Source organism: Oncorhynchus mykiss, chromosome 11 (genome assembly GCF_057628025.1).
Source record: "Oncorhynchus mykiss isolate SJ-2025 chromosome 11, ASM5762802v1, whole genome shotgun sequence".
NCBI classification, from domain to species: domain Eukaryota; kingdom Metazoa; phylum Chordata; class Actinopteri; order Salmoniformes; family Salmonidae; genus Oncorhynchus; species Oncorhynchus mykiss.
In genome coordinates this window covers 21,929,925-21,947,810 of record NC_143032.1, presented here as the reverse complement: position 1 = coordinate 21,947,810, position 17,886 = coordinate 21,929,925, and the positions used below count along the sequence as shown (strand labels likewise).

The 17,886-nt window shown below is 45.7% G+C and overlaps 1 protein-coding gene across 11 annotated transcripts in view; it reads left to right on the top strand.

The window, feature by feature from the left end:
• LOC110536586 (netrin-G1-like) overlaps nt 1–17,886 on the top strand; it is a 262,043-nt gene that overhangs the window by 150,284 nt on the left and 93,873 nt on the right. For all 11 annotated transcript variants that reach the window (XM_090189733.1, XM_090189735.1, XM_036935168.2 and 8 more), the window contains exon 5: nt 15,536–15,562. In XM_090189733.1, coding sequence (XP_090045859.1) covers nt 15,536–15,562 — 27 coding nt within the window. The remainder of the gene's footprint in view (nt 1–15,535; nt 15,563–17,886) is intronic.

Here is a 17,886-nt window from a genome sequence, read left to right as displayed (position 1 = left end):
AGAAGTGACTTATGAGAGACTGAGAAGTGACTGAGCAGTGACCACTGAGAGACTGAGAAGTGAGCTCTGAGAGACTGAGAAGAGACTGAGAAGTGACCTCTGAGAGACTGAGAAGTTACTGAGAAGTTACTGAGAAGTGACATTTGAGAGACTGAGAAGTGACCTCTGAGAGACTGAGAAGTGTCTGAGAAGTGACCTCTGAGAGACTGAGAAGTGACCTCTTAGAGACTGAGAAGAGACTGAGAAGTGACCTCTGAGAGACTGAGAAGTGACCACTGAGTGACTGAGAATTGACTGAGAAGTGACCTCTGAGAGACTGAGAAGTGACTGAGAAGTGACCTCTGAAAGACTGAGAAGAGACTGAGAAGTGACCTCTGAAAGACTGAGAAGAGACTGAGAAGTGACCTCTGAGAAACTGAGAAGTGACTGAGAAGTGACCTCTGGGAGACTGAGAAGTGACCACTGAGAAGTGACCTCTGGGAGACTCAGAAGTGACCACTGAGAGACTGAGAAGTGATTGAGAAGTGACCTCTGAGAGACTGAGAAGAGACTGAGAGGGGCCTCTGAGAGACTTAGAAGTGACCTCAGAGTGACTGAGAAGTGACCTCTAAGTGACTGAGAATTGACTGAGAAGTGACCTCTGAGAGACTGAGAAGTGACTGAGAAGTGACCTCTGAAAGACTGAGAAGTGACTGAGAAGTGACCTCTGAAAGACTGAGAAGAGACTGAGAAGTGACCTCTGAGAAACTGAGAAGTGACTGAGAAGTGACCTCTGAGAGACTGAGAAGTGACTGAGAAGTGACCTCTGGGAGACTCAGAAGCGACCACTGAGAGACTGAGAAGAGACTGAGAAGTGACCTCTGAGAGACTGAGAAGTGACCACTGAGTGACTGAGAATTGACTGAGAAGTGACCTCTGAGAGACTGAGAAGTGACTGAGAAGTGACCTCTGAAAGACTGAGAAGAGACTGAGAAGTGACCTCTGGGAGACTCAGAAGTGACCACTGAGAGACTGAGAAGTGATTGAGAAGTGACCTCTGAGAGACTGAGAAGAGACTGAGAAGTGACCTCTGAGAGACTTAGAAGTGACCTCTGAGTGACTGAGAAGTGACCTCTGAGATACTGAGAAGTGACCTCTGAGAGACTGAGAAGTGACCTCTGAGAGACTGAGAAGTGACCTCTGAGAGACTGAGAAGTGACCTCTGAGAGACTGAGAAACTGAGAAGTGACTGAGAAGTGACCTCTGAGAGACTGAAAAGTGACTGAGAAGTGACCTCTGGGAGACTCAGAAGTGACCACTGTGAGTCTGAGAAGTGATTGAGAAGTGACCTCTGAAAGACTGAGAAGAGACTGAGAAGTGACCTCTGAGAGACTTAGAAGTGACCTCTGAGTGACTGAGAAGTGACCTCTGAGATACTGAAATTTGACCTCTGAGAGACTGAGAAGTGACTGAGAAGTGACCTCTGAGAGACTGAGAAGTGACCACTGAGAGACTGAGAATTGACTGAGAAGTGACCTCTGAGAGACTGAGAAGTGACTGAGAAGTGACCTCTGAGAGACTGAGAAGTGACCTCTGAGAAACTGACAAGTGACTGAGAAGTGACCTCTGAGAGACTGAGAAGTGACCACTGAGAGACTGAGAAGTGACTGAGAAGTGACCTCTGGGAGACTCAGAAGTGACCACTGAGAGACTGAGAAGTTATTGAGAAGTTACCTCTGAGAGACTGAGAAGTGACCTCTGAGAGACTTAGAAGTGACCTCTGAGTGACTGAGAAGTGACCTCTGAGATACTGAAAATTGACCTCTGAGAGACTGAGAAGTGACCTCTGAGAGACTGAGCAGGGACCACTGAGAGACTGAGAAGTGACTGAGAAGTGACCTCTGAGAGACTGATAATTGACTGAGAAGTGACCTCTGAGAGACTGAGAAGTGACTGAGAAGTGACCTCTGAGAGACTGAGAAGAGACTGAGAAGTGACCTCTGAGAAACTGAGAAGTGACTGAGAAGTGACCTCTGAGAGACTGAGAAGAGACTGAAAAGTGACCTCTGAGAAACTGAGAAGTGACTGAGAAGTGACCTCTTAGAGACTGAGAAGTGACCACTGAGAGACTGAGAAGTGACCACTGAGAAGTGACCTCTGGGAGACTCAGAAGTGACCACTGAGAGACTGAGAAGTGATTGAGAAGTAACCTCTGAGAGACTGAGAAGAGACTGAGAAGTGACCTCTGAGAGACTGAGAAGTGACCACTGAGTGACTGAGAATTGACTGAGAAGTGACCTCTGAGAGACTGAGAAGTGACTGAGAAGTGACCTCTGAATGACTGAGAAGAGACTGAGAAGTGACCTCTGAGAGACTGAGCAGGGACCACTGAGAGACTGAGAAGTGACTGAGAAGTGACCTCTGAGAGACTGAGAAGTGACTGAGAAGTGACCTCTGAGAGACTGAGAAGAGACTGAGAAGTGACCTCTGAGAAACTGAGAAGTGACTGAGAAGTGACCTCTGAGAGACTGAGAAGAGACTGAAAAGTGACCTCTGAGAAACTGAGAAGTGACTGAGAAGTGACCTCTTAGAGACTGAGAAGTGACCACTGAGAGACTGAGAAGTGATTGAGAAGTAACCTCTGAGAGACTGAGAAGAGACTGAGAAGTGACCTCTGAGAGACTGAGAAGTGACCACTGAGTGACTGAGAATTGACTGAGAAGTGACCTCTGAGAGACTGAGAAGTGACTGAGAAGTGACCTCTGAATGACTGAGAAGAGACTGAGAAGTGACCTCTGAGAGACTGAGCAGGGACCACTGAGAGACTGAGAAGTGACTGAGAAGTGACCTCTGAGAGACTGAGAAGTGACTGAGAAGTGACCTCTGAGAGACTGAGAAGAGACTGAGAAGTGACCTCTGAGAAACTGAGAAGTTGATGAGAAGTGACCTCTGAGAGACTGAGAAGAGACTGAGAAGTGACCTCTGAGAAACTGAGAAGTGACCACTGAGAGACTGAGAAGTGACCACTGAGAAGTGATTGAGAAGTTCCCTCTGAGAGACTGAGAAGTGACCTCTGAGAGACTTAGAAGTGACCTCTGAGTGACTGAGAAGTGATCTCTGAGATACTGAAAATTGACCTCTGAGAGACTGAGAAGTGACCTCTGAGAGACTGAGCAGGGACCACTGAGAGACTGAGAAGTGACTGAGAAGTGACCTCTGAGAGACTGAGAAGTGACCACTGAGAGACTGAGAAGTGACTGAGAAGTGACCTCTGAGAGACTGAGAAGAGACTGAGAAGTGACCTCTGAGAAACTGAGAAGTGACTGAGAAGTGACCTCTGAGAGACTGAGAAGAGACTGAGAAGTGACCTCTGAGAAACTGAGAAGTGACTGAGAAGTGACCTTTTAGAGACTGAGAAGTGACCACTGAGAGACTGAGAAGTGATCACTGAGAAGTGACCTCTGGGAGACTCAGAAGTGACCACTGAGAGACTGAGAAGTGATTGAGAAGTGACCTCTGAGAGACTGAGAAGAGACTGAGAAGTGACCTCTGAGAGTCTTAGAAGTGACCTCTGAGTGACTGAGAAGATACTGAGAAGTGACCTCTGAGAGACCGTGATGTGACCTCTGAGAGACTGAGAAGTGACCTCTGAGAGACTGAGCAGGGACCACTGAGAGACTGAGAAGTGACTGAGAAGTGACCTCTGAGAGACTGAGAAGTGACTGAGAAGTGACCTCTGAGAGACTGAGAAGAGACTGAGAAGTGACCTCTGAGAAACTGAGAAGTTGATGAGAAGTGACCTCTGAGAGACTGAGAAGAGACTGAGAAGTGACCTCTGAGAAACTGAGAAGTGACCACTGAGAGACTGAGAAGTGACCACTGAGAAGTGATTGAGAAGTTCCCTCTGAGAGACTGAGAAGTGACCTCTGAGAGACTTAGAAGTGACCTCTGAGTGACTGAGAAGTGATCTCTGAGATACTGAAAATTGACCTCTGAGAGACTGAGAAGTGACCTCTGAGAGACTGAGCAGGGACCACTGAGAGACTGAGAAGTGACTGAGAAGTGACCTCTGAGAGACTGAGAAGTGACCACTGAGAGACTGAGAAGTGACTGAGAAGTGACCTCTGAGAGACTGAGAAGAGACTGAGAAGTGACCTCTGAGAAACTGAGAAGTGACTGAGAAGTGACCTCTGAGAGACTGAGAAGAGACTGAGAAGTGACCTCTGAGAAACTGAGAAGTGACTGAGAAGTGACCTTTTAGAGACTGAGAAGTGACCACTGAGAGACTGAGAAGTGATCACTGAGAAGTGACCTCTGGGAGACTCAGAAGTGACCACTGAGAGACTGAGAAGTGATTGAGAAGTGACCTCTGAGAGACTGAGAAGAGACTGAGAAGTGACCTCTGAGAGTCTTAGAAGTGACCTCTGAGTGACTGAGAAGATACTGAGAAGTGACCTCTGAGAGACCGTGATGTGACCTCTGAGAGACTGAGAAGTGACCTCTGAGAGACTGAGCAGGGACCACTGAGAGACTGAGAAGTGACTGAGAAGTGACCTCTGAGAGACTGAGAAGTGACTGAGAAGTGACCTCTGAGAGACTGAGAAGAGACTGAGAAGTGACCTCTGAGAAACTGAGAAGTGACTGAGGAGTGACCTCTGAGAGACTGAGAAGAGACTGACAAGTGACCTCTGAGAAACTGAGAAGTGACCACTGAGAGACTGAGAAGTGACCACTGAGAAGTGACCTCTGGGAGACTCAGAAGTGACCACTGAGAGACTGAGAAGTGATTGAGAAGTGACCTCTGATAGACTGAGAAGAGACTGAGACGTGACCTCTGAGAGACTGAGAAGTTGACCACTGAGAGACTGAGAAGTGACTGAGAAGTGACCTTTGAGAGACTGAGAAGTGACCACTGAGAGACTGAGAATTGACTGAGAAGTGGCCTCTGAGAGACTGAGAAGTGACTGAGAAGTGACCTCTGAGAGACTGAGAAGTGACCTCTGAGAAACTGACAAGTGACTGAGAAGTGACCTCTGAGAGACTGAGAAGTGACCACTGAGAGACTGAGAAGTGACTGAGAAGTGACCTCTGGGAGACTCAGAAGTGACCACTGAGAGACTGAGAAGTGATTGAGAAGTTCCCTCTGAGAGACTGAGAAGTGACCTCTGAGAGACTTAGAAGTGACCTCTGAGTGACTGAGAAGTGACCTCTGAGATACTGAAAATTGACCTCTGAGAGACTGAGAAGTTGCCTCTGAGAGACTGAGCAGGGACCACTGAGAGACTGAGAAGTGACTGAGAAGTGACCTCTGAGAGACTGAGAAGTGACCACTGAGAGACTGAGAGTTGACTGAGAAGTGACCTCTGAGAGACTGAGAAGTGACTGAGAAGTGACCTCTGAGAGACTGAGAAGAGACTGAGAAGTGACCTCTGAGAAACTGAGAAGAGACTGAAAAGTGACCTCTGAGAAACTGAGAAGTGACTGAGAAGTGACCTCTTAGAGACTGAGAAGTGACCACTGAGAGACTGAGAAGTGATTGAGAAGTAACCTCTGAGAGACTGAGAAGAGACTGAGAAGTGACCTCTGAGAGACTGAGAAGTGACCACTGAGTGACTGAGAATTGACTGAGAAGTGACCTCTGAGAGACTGAGAAGTGACTGAGAAGTGACCTCTGAATGACTGAGAAGAGACTGAGAAGTGACCTCTGAGAGACTGAGCAGGGACCACTGAGAGACTGAGAAGTGACTGAGAAGTGACCTCTGAGAGACTGAGAAGTGACTGAGAAGTGACCTCTGAGAGACTGAGAAGAGACTGAGAAGTGACCTCTGAGAAACTGAGAAGTTGATGAGAAGTGACCTCTGAGAGACTGAGAAGAGACTGAGAAGTGACCTCTGAGAAACTGAGAAGTGACCACTGAGAGACTGAGAAGTGACCACTGAGAAGTGATTGAGAAGTTCCCTCTGAGAGACTGAGCAGGGACCACTGAGAGACTGAGAAGTGACTGAGAAGTGACCTCTGAGAGACTGAGAAGTGACCACTGAGTGACTGAGAATTGACTGAGAAGTGACCTCTGAGAGACTGAGAAGTGACTGAGAAGTGACCTCTGAATGACTGAGAAGAGACTGAGAAGTGACCTCTGAGAGACTGAGCAGGGACCACTGAGAGACTGAGAAGTGACTGAGAAGTGACCTCTGAGAGACTGAGAAGTGACTGAGAAGTGACCTCTGAGAGACTGAGAAGAGACTGAGAAGTGACCTCTGAGAAACTGAGAAGTTGATGAGAAGTGACCTCTGAGAGACTGAGAAGAGACTGAGAAGTGACCTCTGAGAAACTGAGAAGTGACCACTGAGAGACTGAGAAGTGACCACTGAGAAGTGATTGAGAAGTTCCCTCTGAGAGACTGAGAAGTGACCTCTGAGAGACTTAGAAGTGACCTCTGAGTGACTGAGAAGTGATCTCTGAGATACTGAAAATTGACCTCTGAGAGACTGAGAAGTGACCTCTGAGAGACTGAGCAGGGACCACTGAGAGACTGAGAAGTGACTGAGAAGTGACCTCTGAGAGACTGAGAAGTGACCACTGAGAGACTGAGAAGTGACTGAGAAGTGACCTCTGAGAGACTGAGAAGAGACTGAGAAGTGACCTCTGAGAAACTGAGAAGTGACTGAGAAGTGACCTCTGAGAGACTGAGAAGAGACTGAGAAGTGACCTCTGAGAAACTGAGAAGTGACTGAGAAGTGACCTTTTAGAGACTGAGAAGTGACCACTGAGAGACTGAGAAGTGATCACTGAGAAGTGACCTCTGGGAGACTCAGAAGTGACCACTGAGAGACTGAGAAGTGATTGAGAAGTGACCTCTGAGAGACTGAGAAGAGACTGAGAAGTGACCTCTGAGAGTCTTAGAAGTGACCTCTGAGTGACTGAGAAGATACTGAGAAGTGACCTCTGAGAGACCGTGATGTGACCTCTGAGAGACTGAGAAGTGACCTCTGAGAGACTGAGCAGGGACCACTGAGAGACTGAGAAGTGACTGAGAAGTGACCTCTGAGAGACTGAGAAGTGACTGAGAAGTGACCTCTGAGAGACTGAGAAGAGACTGAGAAGTGACCTCTGAGAAACTGAGAAGTGACTGAGGAGTGACCTCTGAGAGACTGAGAAGAGACTGACAAGTGACCTCTGAGAAACTGAGAAGTGACCACTGAGAGACTGAGAAGTGACCACTGAGAAGTGACCTCTGGGAGACTCAGAAGTGACCACTGAGAGACTGAGAAGTGATTGAGAAGTGACCTCTGATAGACTGAGAAGAGACTGAGACGTGACCTCTGAGAGACTGAGAAGTTGACCACTGAGAGACTGAGAAGTGACTGAGAAGTGACCTTTGAGAGACTGAGAAGTGACCACTGAGAGACTGAGAATTGACTGAGAAGTGGCCTCTGAGAGACTGAGAAGTGACTGAGAAGTGACCTCTGAGAGACTGAGAAGTGACCTCTGAGAAACTGACAAGTGACTGAGAAGTGACCTCTGAGAGACTGAGAAGTGACCACTGAGAGACTGAGAAGTGACTGAGAAGTGACCTCTGGGAGACTCAGAAGTGACCACTGAGAGACTGAGAAGTGATTGAGAAGTTCCCTCTGAGAGACTGAGAAGTGACCTCTGAGAGACTTAGAAGTGACCTCTGAGTGACTGAGAAGTGACCTCTGAGATACTGAAAATTGACCTCTGAGAGACTGAGAAGTTGCCTCTGAGAGACTGAGCAGGGACCACTGAGAGACTGAGAAGTGACTGAGAAGTGACCTCTGAGAGACTGAGAAGTGACCACTGAGAGACTGAGAGTTGACTGAGAAGTGACCTCTGAGAGACTGAGAAGTGACTGAGAAGTGACCTCTGAGAGACTGAGAAGAGACTGAGAAGTGACCTCTGAGAAACTGAGAAGTGACTGAGAAGTGACCTCTGAGAGACTGAGAAGAGACTGAGAAGTGACCTCTGAGAAACTGAGAAGTGACTGAGAAGTGACCTCTTAGAGACTGAGAAGTGACCACTGAGAGACTGAGAAGTGATCACTGAGAAGTGACCTCTGGGAGACTCAGAAGTGACCACTGAGAGACTGAGAAGTGACTGAGAAGTGACCTCCGAGAGTCTTAGAAGTGACCTCTGAGTGACTGAGAAGATACTGAGAAGTGACCTCTGAGAGACCGTGATGTGACCTCTGAGAGACTGAGAAGTGACCTCTGAGAGACTGAGAAGTGACTGAGAAGTGACCTCTGAGAGACTGAGAGGTGACCTCTGAGAGACTGAGAAGATACTGAGAAGTGACCTCTGAGAGACTGTGAAGTGACCTCTGAGAGACTGAGAAGTGACCTCTGAGAGACTGAGAAGTGACTGAGAAGTGACCTCTGAGAGACTGAGAAGTGACCTCTTAGAGACTGAGAAGAGACTGAGAAGTGACCTCTGAGAGACTGAGAAGTGACCTCTGAGAGACTGAGAAGTGACCTCTGAAAGACTGAGAAGAGACTGAGAAGTTACTGAGAAGTGACCTCTGAGAGACTGAGAAGTGACCTCTGAGAGATTGAGAAGATACTGAGAAGTGACCTCTGAGAGACTGAGAAGTTGACCACTGAGAGACTGAGAAGTGACTGAGAAGTGACCACTGAGAGACTGAGAATTGACTGAGAAGTGGCCTCTGAGAGACTGAGAAGTGACTGAGAAGTGACCTCTGAGAGACTGAGAAGTGACCTCTGAGAAACTGACAAGTGACTGAGAAGTGACCTCTGAGAGACTGAGAAGTGACCACTGAGAGACTGAGAAGTGACTGAGAAGTGACCTCTGGGAGACTCAGAAGTGACCACTGAGAGACTGAGAAGTGATTGAGAAGTTCCCTCTGAGAGACTGAGAAGTGACCTCTGAGAGACTTAGAAGTGACCTCTGAGTGACTGAGAAGTGACCTCTGAGATACTGAAAATTGACCTCTGAGAGACTGAGAAGTTGCCTCTGAGAGACTGAGCAGGGACCACTGAGAGACTGAGAAGTGACTGAGAAGTGACCTCTGAGAGACTGAGAAGTGACCACTGAGAGACTGAGAATTGACTGAGAAGTGACCTCTGAGAGACTGAGAAGTGACTGAGAAGTGACCTCTGAGAGACTGAGAAGAGACTGAGAAGTGACCTCTGAGAAACTGAGAAGTGACTGAGAAGTGACCTCTGAGAGACTGAGAAGAGACTGAGAAGTGACCTCTGAGAAACTGAGAAGTGACTGAGAAGTGACCTCTTAGAGACTGAGAAGTGACCACTGAGAGACTGAGAAGTGATCACTGAGAAGTGACCTCTGGGAGACTCAGAAGTGACCACTGAGAGACTGAGAAGTGACTGAGAAGTGACCTCTGAGAGTCTTAGAAGTGACCTCTGAGTGACTGAGAAGATACTGAGAAGTGACCTCTGAGAGACCGTGATGTGACCTCTGAGAGACTGAGAAGTGACCTCTGAGAGACTGAGAAGTGACTGAGAAGTGACCTCTGAGAGACTGAGAGGTGACCTCTGAGAGACTGAGAAGATACTGAGAAGTGACCTCTGAGAGACTGAGAAGTGACTGAGAAGTGACCTCTGAGAGACTGAGAAGTGACCTCTTAGAGACTGAGAAGAGACTGAGAAGTGACCTCTGAGAGACTGAGAAGTGACCTCTGAGAGACTGAGAAGTGACCTCTGAGAGTGAGAAGTGACTGAGAAGTGACCTCTGAAAGACTGAGAAGAGACTGAGAAGTTACTGAGAAGTGACCTCTGAGAGACTGAGAAGTGACCTCTGAGAGATTGAGAAGATACTGAGAAGTGACCTCTGAGAGACTGAGAAGTTACTGAGAAGTGACCTCTGAGAGACTGAGAAGTGACCTCTGAGAGATTGAGAAGGTACTGAGAAGTGACCTCTGAGAGACTGAGAAATGACCTGTGAGAGACTGAGAAGATACTGAGAAGTGACCTCTGAGAGAATGAGAAGTGACCTCTGAGAGACTGAGAAGTGACCACTGAGAGACTGAGAATTGACTGAGAAGTGACCTCTGAGAGACTCAGAAGTGACCACTGAGAGACTGAGAAGAGACTGAGAAGTGACCTCTGGGAGACTCAGAAGTGACCACTGAGAGACTGAGAAGTGATTGAGAAGTGACCTCTGAGAGACTGAGAAGAGACCGAGAAGTGTCCTCTGAGAGACTTAGAAGTGACCTCTGAATGACTGAGAAGTGACCTCTGGGAGACTGAGAAGTGACCTCTGAGAGACTGAGAAGTGACCTCTGAGAGACTGAGAAGTACCTCTGAGAGACTGAGAAGAGAATGAGAAGTGACCTCTGAGAGACTGAGAAGTGACCACTGAGAGACTGAGAAGTGACTGAGAAGTGACCTCTGAGAGACTGAGAAGAGACTGAGAAGTGACCTCTGGGAGACTTAGAAGTGACTGAGAAGTGACCTCTGAGAGACTGAGAAGAGACTGAGAAGTGACCTCTGAGAGACTGAGAAGAGACCTCTGAGAGACTGAGAAGTGTCCTCTTAGAGACTGAGAAGAGACCTCTGAGAGACTGAGATGTGACCTCTGAGAGACTGAGAAGAGACAGATAATTGACCTCTGAGAGACTGAGAAGAGACAGAGAAGTGACCTCTGAGAGACTGAGAAGTGACCTCTGAGAAACTGAGAAGTGACTGAGAAGTGACCTCTGAGAGACTGAGAAGAGACTGAGAAGTGAACTCTCAGAGACTGAGAAGTGACTGAGAAGTGACCTCTGAGAGACTGAGAAGAGACTGAGAAGTGGACTCTGAGAGACTGAGAAGAGACTGAGAAGTCACCTCTGAGAGACTGAGAAGAGACCTCTGAGAGACTGAGAAGTGACCTCTTAGAGATTGAGAAGAGACCTCTTAGAGACTGAGATGTGATCTCTGAGAGACTGAGAAGAGACAGAGAATTGACCTCTGAGAGACTGAGAAGAGACAGAGAAGTGACCTCTGAGAGACTGAGAAGTGACCTCTGAGAAACTGAGAATTGACTGAGAAGTGACCACTGAGAGACTGAGAAGTGACTGAGAATTTACCTCTGAGAGACTGAGAAGCGACTGAGAAGTGACCGCTGAGAGACTGAGAAGTGACCTCTGGGAGACTGAGAAGTGACCTCTGGGGGACTGAGAAGTGACCTCTGAGAGACTGAGAAGTGACCTTTGAGAGACTGAGAAGAGACCTCTGAGAGACTGAGAAGAGACCTCTGAGAGACTGAGAAGTGACCTCTGAGAGACTGAGAAGTGACTGAGAAATGACCCCTGAGAGACTGAGAAGAGACCTCTGAGAGACTGAGAAGTGACTGAGAAGTGAGCACTGGGAGACTGACAAGTGACTGAGAAGTGACCTCTGAGAGACTGAGAGGCGACTGAGAAGTGACCACTGAGAGACTGAGAAGTGACCTCTGGGAGACTGAGATGTGACCTCTGAGAGACTGAGAAGAGACTGAGAAGTGCCCTCTGAGAGACTGAGAAGAGACCTCTGAGAGGCTGAGAAGAGACTGAGAAGTGACCTCTGAGAGACTGAGAAGTGACCACTGAGAGACTGAGAAGTGACTGAGAGGTGACCTCTGAGAGACTGAGAAGAGACTGAGAAGTGACCTCTGAGAGACTGAGAAGTGACCTCTGGGAGACTGAGAAGTGACCACTGAGAGACTGAGAAGTGACCTCTGAGAGACTGAGAAGTGACCTCTGAGAGACTGAGAAGAGACTGAGAAGTGCCCTCTGAGAGACTGAGAAGAGACCTCTGAGAGGCTGAGAAGAGACTGAGAAGTGACCTCTGAGAGACTGAGAAGTGACCACTGAGAGACTGAGAAGTGACTGAGAGGTGACCTCTGAGAGACTTAGAAGTGACTGAGATGTGACCTCTGAGAGACTGAGAAGAGACTGAGAGACTGAGATGCGACTGAGAAGTGACCTCTGAGAGACTGAGAAGTGACCACTGAGAGACTGAGAAATGTCCTCTGAGAGACTGTGAAGTGACTTATGAGAGACTGAGAAGTGACCTCTGAGAGACTGAGAAGTGACCTCTGAGAGACTGAGAAGTGACCTCTGAAAGACTGAGAAGTGACCTCTGAGATACTGAGAAGTGACTGAGAAGTGTAGATCATAAAAATCTATGGAGCACTCCATAAACATAAGCACACTAATGCTCTTCCTGTGCACAATTAGATTATGTTATGGAGCATAATGGAGAGATGCAGACACACACACACACACCTACACACACACACACACACACACACAGACATAGATTATGTTATGACTAGTAATTGGGAATATGGGCAGGTGAATGGGATTGGAAATGATGGTAATTGAAAGTTAATGTAATGAAGCGACATACAATCTCCAACATCTGCTTTCCTGCCTGCTAGTTGTTCATAGGTATAATAATTACATTGACAGGCAATGCTGCTATGGCCGTGACCTGTCAAAGAAAAGGTTGTTGGATGAATACCCTAAATTGTGTGAAGTGAAGGATTGAATGTCTTTCTTGTATTGACAACCGTTAATTCATCAAATGGATGTTTTTGAGTTCAGTAGCCTGATGGACAAAGTGCTACATTTCAATGCAATGCAGTTTAAATTCTACTCTGAATAGATTTACTTAGAAATAATGTAATCTAGTCTCTACCTGTATTTTGCAATTGATGGTTGCAATAAAACAATTAAAATAAAATAAACGGAAAATGTTCCAATAAAGTAAAATACTTACTCTAAGAACTATAAACTATTAGGGCTCATGCATATCCCCTCAGCTCTAAATCATTTTCTAATATTTATTTAGAATAATTAAAGGGAAGATTGCAGAATGAGGTTGCTGTTAAACATTCTGATTAGTTTCATCCTTTCAACTAAAGTCCAAATACGACATATAAAATGTGTATTTTGCGAGAAATGTGTATTTTATCAAGTCGGAAAAGTGTTCGGATAAGTGACATACAGTTGAAGTCGGAAGTTTACATACACCTTAGCCAAATACATTTAAAGTCAGTTTTTCACAATTCCTGACATTTAATCCTAGTAAACATTCCCTGTTTTAGGTCAGTTAGGATCACCACTTTATTTGAAGAATGTGAAATGTCAGAATAATAGTAGAGATAATTATATCTTTCATCTTTTATTTCTTTCATCACATTCCCAGTGGGTCTTTTGATTTTCCCATGATGTCAAGCAAAGAGGCACTGAGTTTGAAGATAGGCCTTGAAATACATCCATAGGTACACCTCCAATTGACTCAAATCATGTCAATTAGCCTATCAGAAGCTTCTAAAGCCATGACATCTTTTTCTGGAATTTTCCAAGCTGTTTAAAGGCACAGTGTACTTAGTGTATGTAAACTTTTGACCCACTGGAATTGTGATACAGTGAATTATAAGTGAAATAATCTGTCTATGAACAATTGTTGGAAAAATTACTTGTGTCATGCACAAAGTATATGTCCTAACCGACTTGCCAAAACTATAGTTTGTTAACAAGAAATTTGTGGAGTGGTTGAAAAACGAGTTTTAAGGACTCCAACCAAAGTGAATGTAAACTTCCGACTTCAACTGTACATGTAAATAGGAGCACTACATGAGCAGGAGTGAAGCCTCTGTCCACTAAAGACGGTGAAGACCCACATCATCCCAAATCCAGTTGTAGCTTGCCTTCTAGCTTATTCCATCCCCAAACTCCGTGCTAGAGCCGTGTGAGTGGGGCAGTTCCTTTTGCATGGGCCCGGTGCACTTAGATAGTTGGCTATCTGTGTTTTTATCATCTACTAGCAACATAACATGACAAAACTCTTTAATACCTACTTCCCCGATTCACCTAGGCTCAGTTATTCCGATATGCAATAAAAATAATAGATATACTGTACAGTTTGAATATTGCATTTCTTTCAATACTTGTTGTATAGGCTAAACATTTAGAGCTAACACTGGGCTTTGAAACCTCTCTTTATTCTCTATGAAAGAAGTATCAGGATGTATCGGAAGCCAGCATTCTTTATTTTCAGCTGTGATTCACTGAATGGGATTGCATAATGTGTGTGTGTGCGTGTGTGTGTGTGTGTGTGTGTGTGTGTGTGTGTGTGTGTGTGTGTGTGTGTGTGTGCGTGTGCGTGTGCGTGCGAGTGCGTGCGAGTGTGCGTGCGAGCGAGTGTGCGTGCGAGTGTGAGTGCGAGTGTGTGCATTTGCTGTGCCCTTCTCTGGTTGGCGTCCTTTCCCTCTCAGGTAGTCTGCCTCCAGAGTCTACTACAATTCTGTGTTCATTTACCTGTCTGCCTCCTGCCTCCCCACTCCCCACACACCTCGCCAATAAGTCATACATTTGGCTCCTAACTATGCCTGTTGAGCCGGGATCAGAGAGAGAGAGATTAGATGATGTGAGGTGGATCGATGGCTTATGGCTGGCCAGAGCTTGCTTGCTTGCACACAAACACACACACACACATGTGTGTGGACATGCAGACACACAAAAACACATCCACACACAAGCAGACACATACACATACACATTATGTTATGCAGACCCCCTTTGTAGACAGAAGGAGAATGATGAGGTAATCCTCCAGGCACACCAAGCGCTGTTGACTGAATGACTGAGAGGCCTCCATTTGATGAAGGAGAAACAAAAGACAACAGATCACAGATGTCTCCATATCTCCTCGGTGTTTGGGGGAAGATGTGCGATGGAGACACAGGGAGAGAGAGAGAACCCAGACAGACCTTGTTTATTTATTTATCTATGGCTTTATTTATTTATTTCCTCCATTTGCAGAGCGCAGCGTGGCTCCGCTTCCTGTTGTTACGGCTTGTTTGTCGTTGTTTGTTTACCGACAGACACTGACAGACAGACAAATGCCCTCATAGGGGGAGGCGCTCAGAGAGAAGTATAGTGCAAACGGACAAATTAGAGAAACGCAAAATCTACGTGTTACCAACAACCCAGCATACCTCATCATAACAAGAATCACATCTACATGATCCAAATATCCACCACCAATTGATTCTCTACTACTGTGGGATTTATGAGGACTTTTAAGACTCAGTCAGTCACATTCGTCAGCCTGGGACCGTGCTGGTCTATAAAGCTCAGTGAGTCTCTGAGATCTATGCAGGGCAAATAGTCTGCTGTGTGAAAGATCTGGTCGCCATGGGGATGTGTCTGTCTGACTGTGTTATCTGTTCAGAGAGGGAGCTGGCACATCAGACAGTCGGTCTGTTGTATCGACAGACTGGGATAATGATACAACTAATGTCTACGCTCAACGACAGAGCGAGACATTGTTGGGATAAAGTTTGTCCAAAATCAGGAGTTTTGGTTTTTTATTTAGTCTGGTGTGTCTCCGTGCTATCTTGTGTGAGTGTATGTGCGTGCGTGGGGGTAATATTTCCTCATATTTATCTGCTGTTTACAAGATTACATTCAATGTTTTTAAATGAATGCAAACAATGTCCTAAACTGCAATTTACAGTTTGTTAAAATAGAATGAAATGTACATGACTAATCTCTCAATGTCAACTGTTTTTTGTCTTTGTCTTGCAGGTATCCCCAATAGCATTGGTCCAGTTAGTAAGTAAATTCAAAGCAGAAAAGAAAACACAGAAACTGCTTGATGCTTTGCTATGTCTTATCATATCCCTCCCTAAAGTCCACTTGGTTTTAAATGTTCATTTCTGATTTAGGTCCTCCATTATTCATTAAGTGAAGGATCAGTCATAATTGGTTTGGAAATGTTCATTATGCCAGGGTTAGTCTAATTCCCTGTTGTTTTCCTCCCTAAAGGAAATAGCAATAGCTCTCTGCCTTATTGTCTAGAATTGCTCAGTGTGGAGGTGGACTAATTCACCTTCAACAAGATAAGCCTAGATAGCAGCCATACGCCTGTGCATGCATACAAAACATGTTTTTGCCCCTATGCATTATACATAAATGGCATATAGAGTTTATGAAAGTGCCCGGATCTCAGTGGTGGAATAATGTCAGTGAGGTCAGTTTAATATGAGCGCTGGATATTATCTGCTGCAGCCAGTCGCCCCTGGAGCACAGAGAGAGACGTCTAGAGACGTAGTCTGGTGTTACCACAGCAGCCAGCTGGGACTGCAACTCGGGAGAATAACAGGAGACGCACACACCAAGGCTGCGTGTGAAATGGCACCCTATTCCCTCTACAGTGCACTACTTTTGACCCGAGATCTATGGGCCCTGGTCAAAGTGTGTGCACTATGTAGGGAATCGGGGGTGTCATTTCAGACATACACAGGTATTGAACAAGCCAAAGTGCATTCAGAGCCCCAGCCCATTCCACATCAATCCACCTATCAATCGACGTATTGATTGATGTGGAATTCTCCTGAGGTGCAGTCCCTAGCTAGCACCCCCTCTATGGGGGAAAAAACAAGATACACAAATCAGCTAAGATGGACAGCATCCCATTAGTCTTGAATGGTTTCCTCTCTTTGATTCCTGGCTGTATCTCCATGACTGCAGATATCTAAAGGACTATATAGGTTAGAGCAATATGGCTACCAGACCTACCCAATCATTTTATGTGTCAGCATTCATGAAGGGAAAGAGACAAGGAAAGGAAGCTGTTTATAAGTAGTGGGACGTAGCCATGATCAGAATTTACAATGGTATCAGCATATTGGCTAGTTGGCTAGTTGGCGAATAACTTCAAACCACAACAGTAACTACAACTGATGTCAAACTAACGTAAACGTAAACCGATAATTTGATTCAAACAATAACCAGTTTGTCATGAATATTCTGAAACATTTGTTGTCAGAAATTAGCTTAGAACCAAGTGGACCCCCTCCCTCCCACTACCTGAAACCCCCAATCTTAGAGAGCTGAATGTGTTCAGTGTTGTCTCCTGCCTGTGCATGACCAATGCTCTTTACATATGCTGCATGCATGTTCTCCATACATATATATATATATATATATATATATATATATATATATATATATATATATATATATATATACTGTATATGCTGTACATGCACCACTCACATGTCACCACCTCGCTTGCTCCTCCCCAACCCAACCCCACACTTAGTCAGACCATCACCAACGGCTGCTCTCTCTCTCTTAGTGGGGAGTGTCTGTATTACAGCCTGTCTGTCTGTCTGTCTGTGGGACTCACAGAAAGGACTCACTCACCGACTGACTGACGATGGCCAAGTCTGTACGGTTCATTCAGACCAGGCCTGTAGGTATTGAAACACTCACGAGATGCTGTCTGTCTTTCTTTACACCAGCAGACGCACCTCCATACCTACCACAACATGAAACACTACCCAGCTGTGGTAGTGTAGACACACCAAGGATGAAGTTGGGGTAAACCAAACTGAAATCGTGTGTATGTAGCTATGTCCTCTCAAATACAAAAGAACCAACCAGAACACAGCTAAATGTCCTTGAGGACAGCAAACAGAAAACACTGCACTTTTTCATATTGTTGTTTGAAGGTAATTTAATTCTTTATTGACTTTTCCTCAATTCTATTTCAAGTTGATTAAGCCAGCCAGATTTGCCCTAATGCAGCCATTGAAGCAAAGTTTAAATTAAAATAGAAACGATTCTGGGCTCTGCGAGATTTCATTTCATTATGACAGCAGCATTGATTATAATCCGTCACTTCTCATTAAGCACGGCTTACCTGTATTCTCCCTCACCCTAATAACTAATAGAAGAACAGATGTGATACTTATTGGATCCACATAATGCTCTAATCAAATTCCTCTAATTATGAAGCCAATGAGAAGAAAATACTCCACATGTCAATTTATTGTATTTTTTTTTATCCAATGAGGGAAGTATTTGTGTTGTCACTTTGATTTCTGGATTTCACAAACATTATTCCTTGGTCGATGTAAAATGAAGCAGTG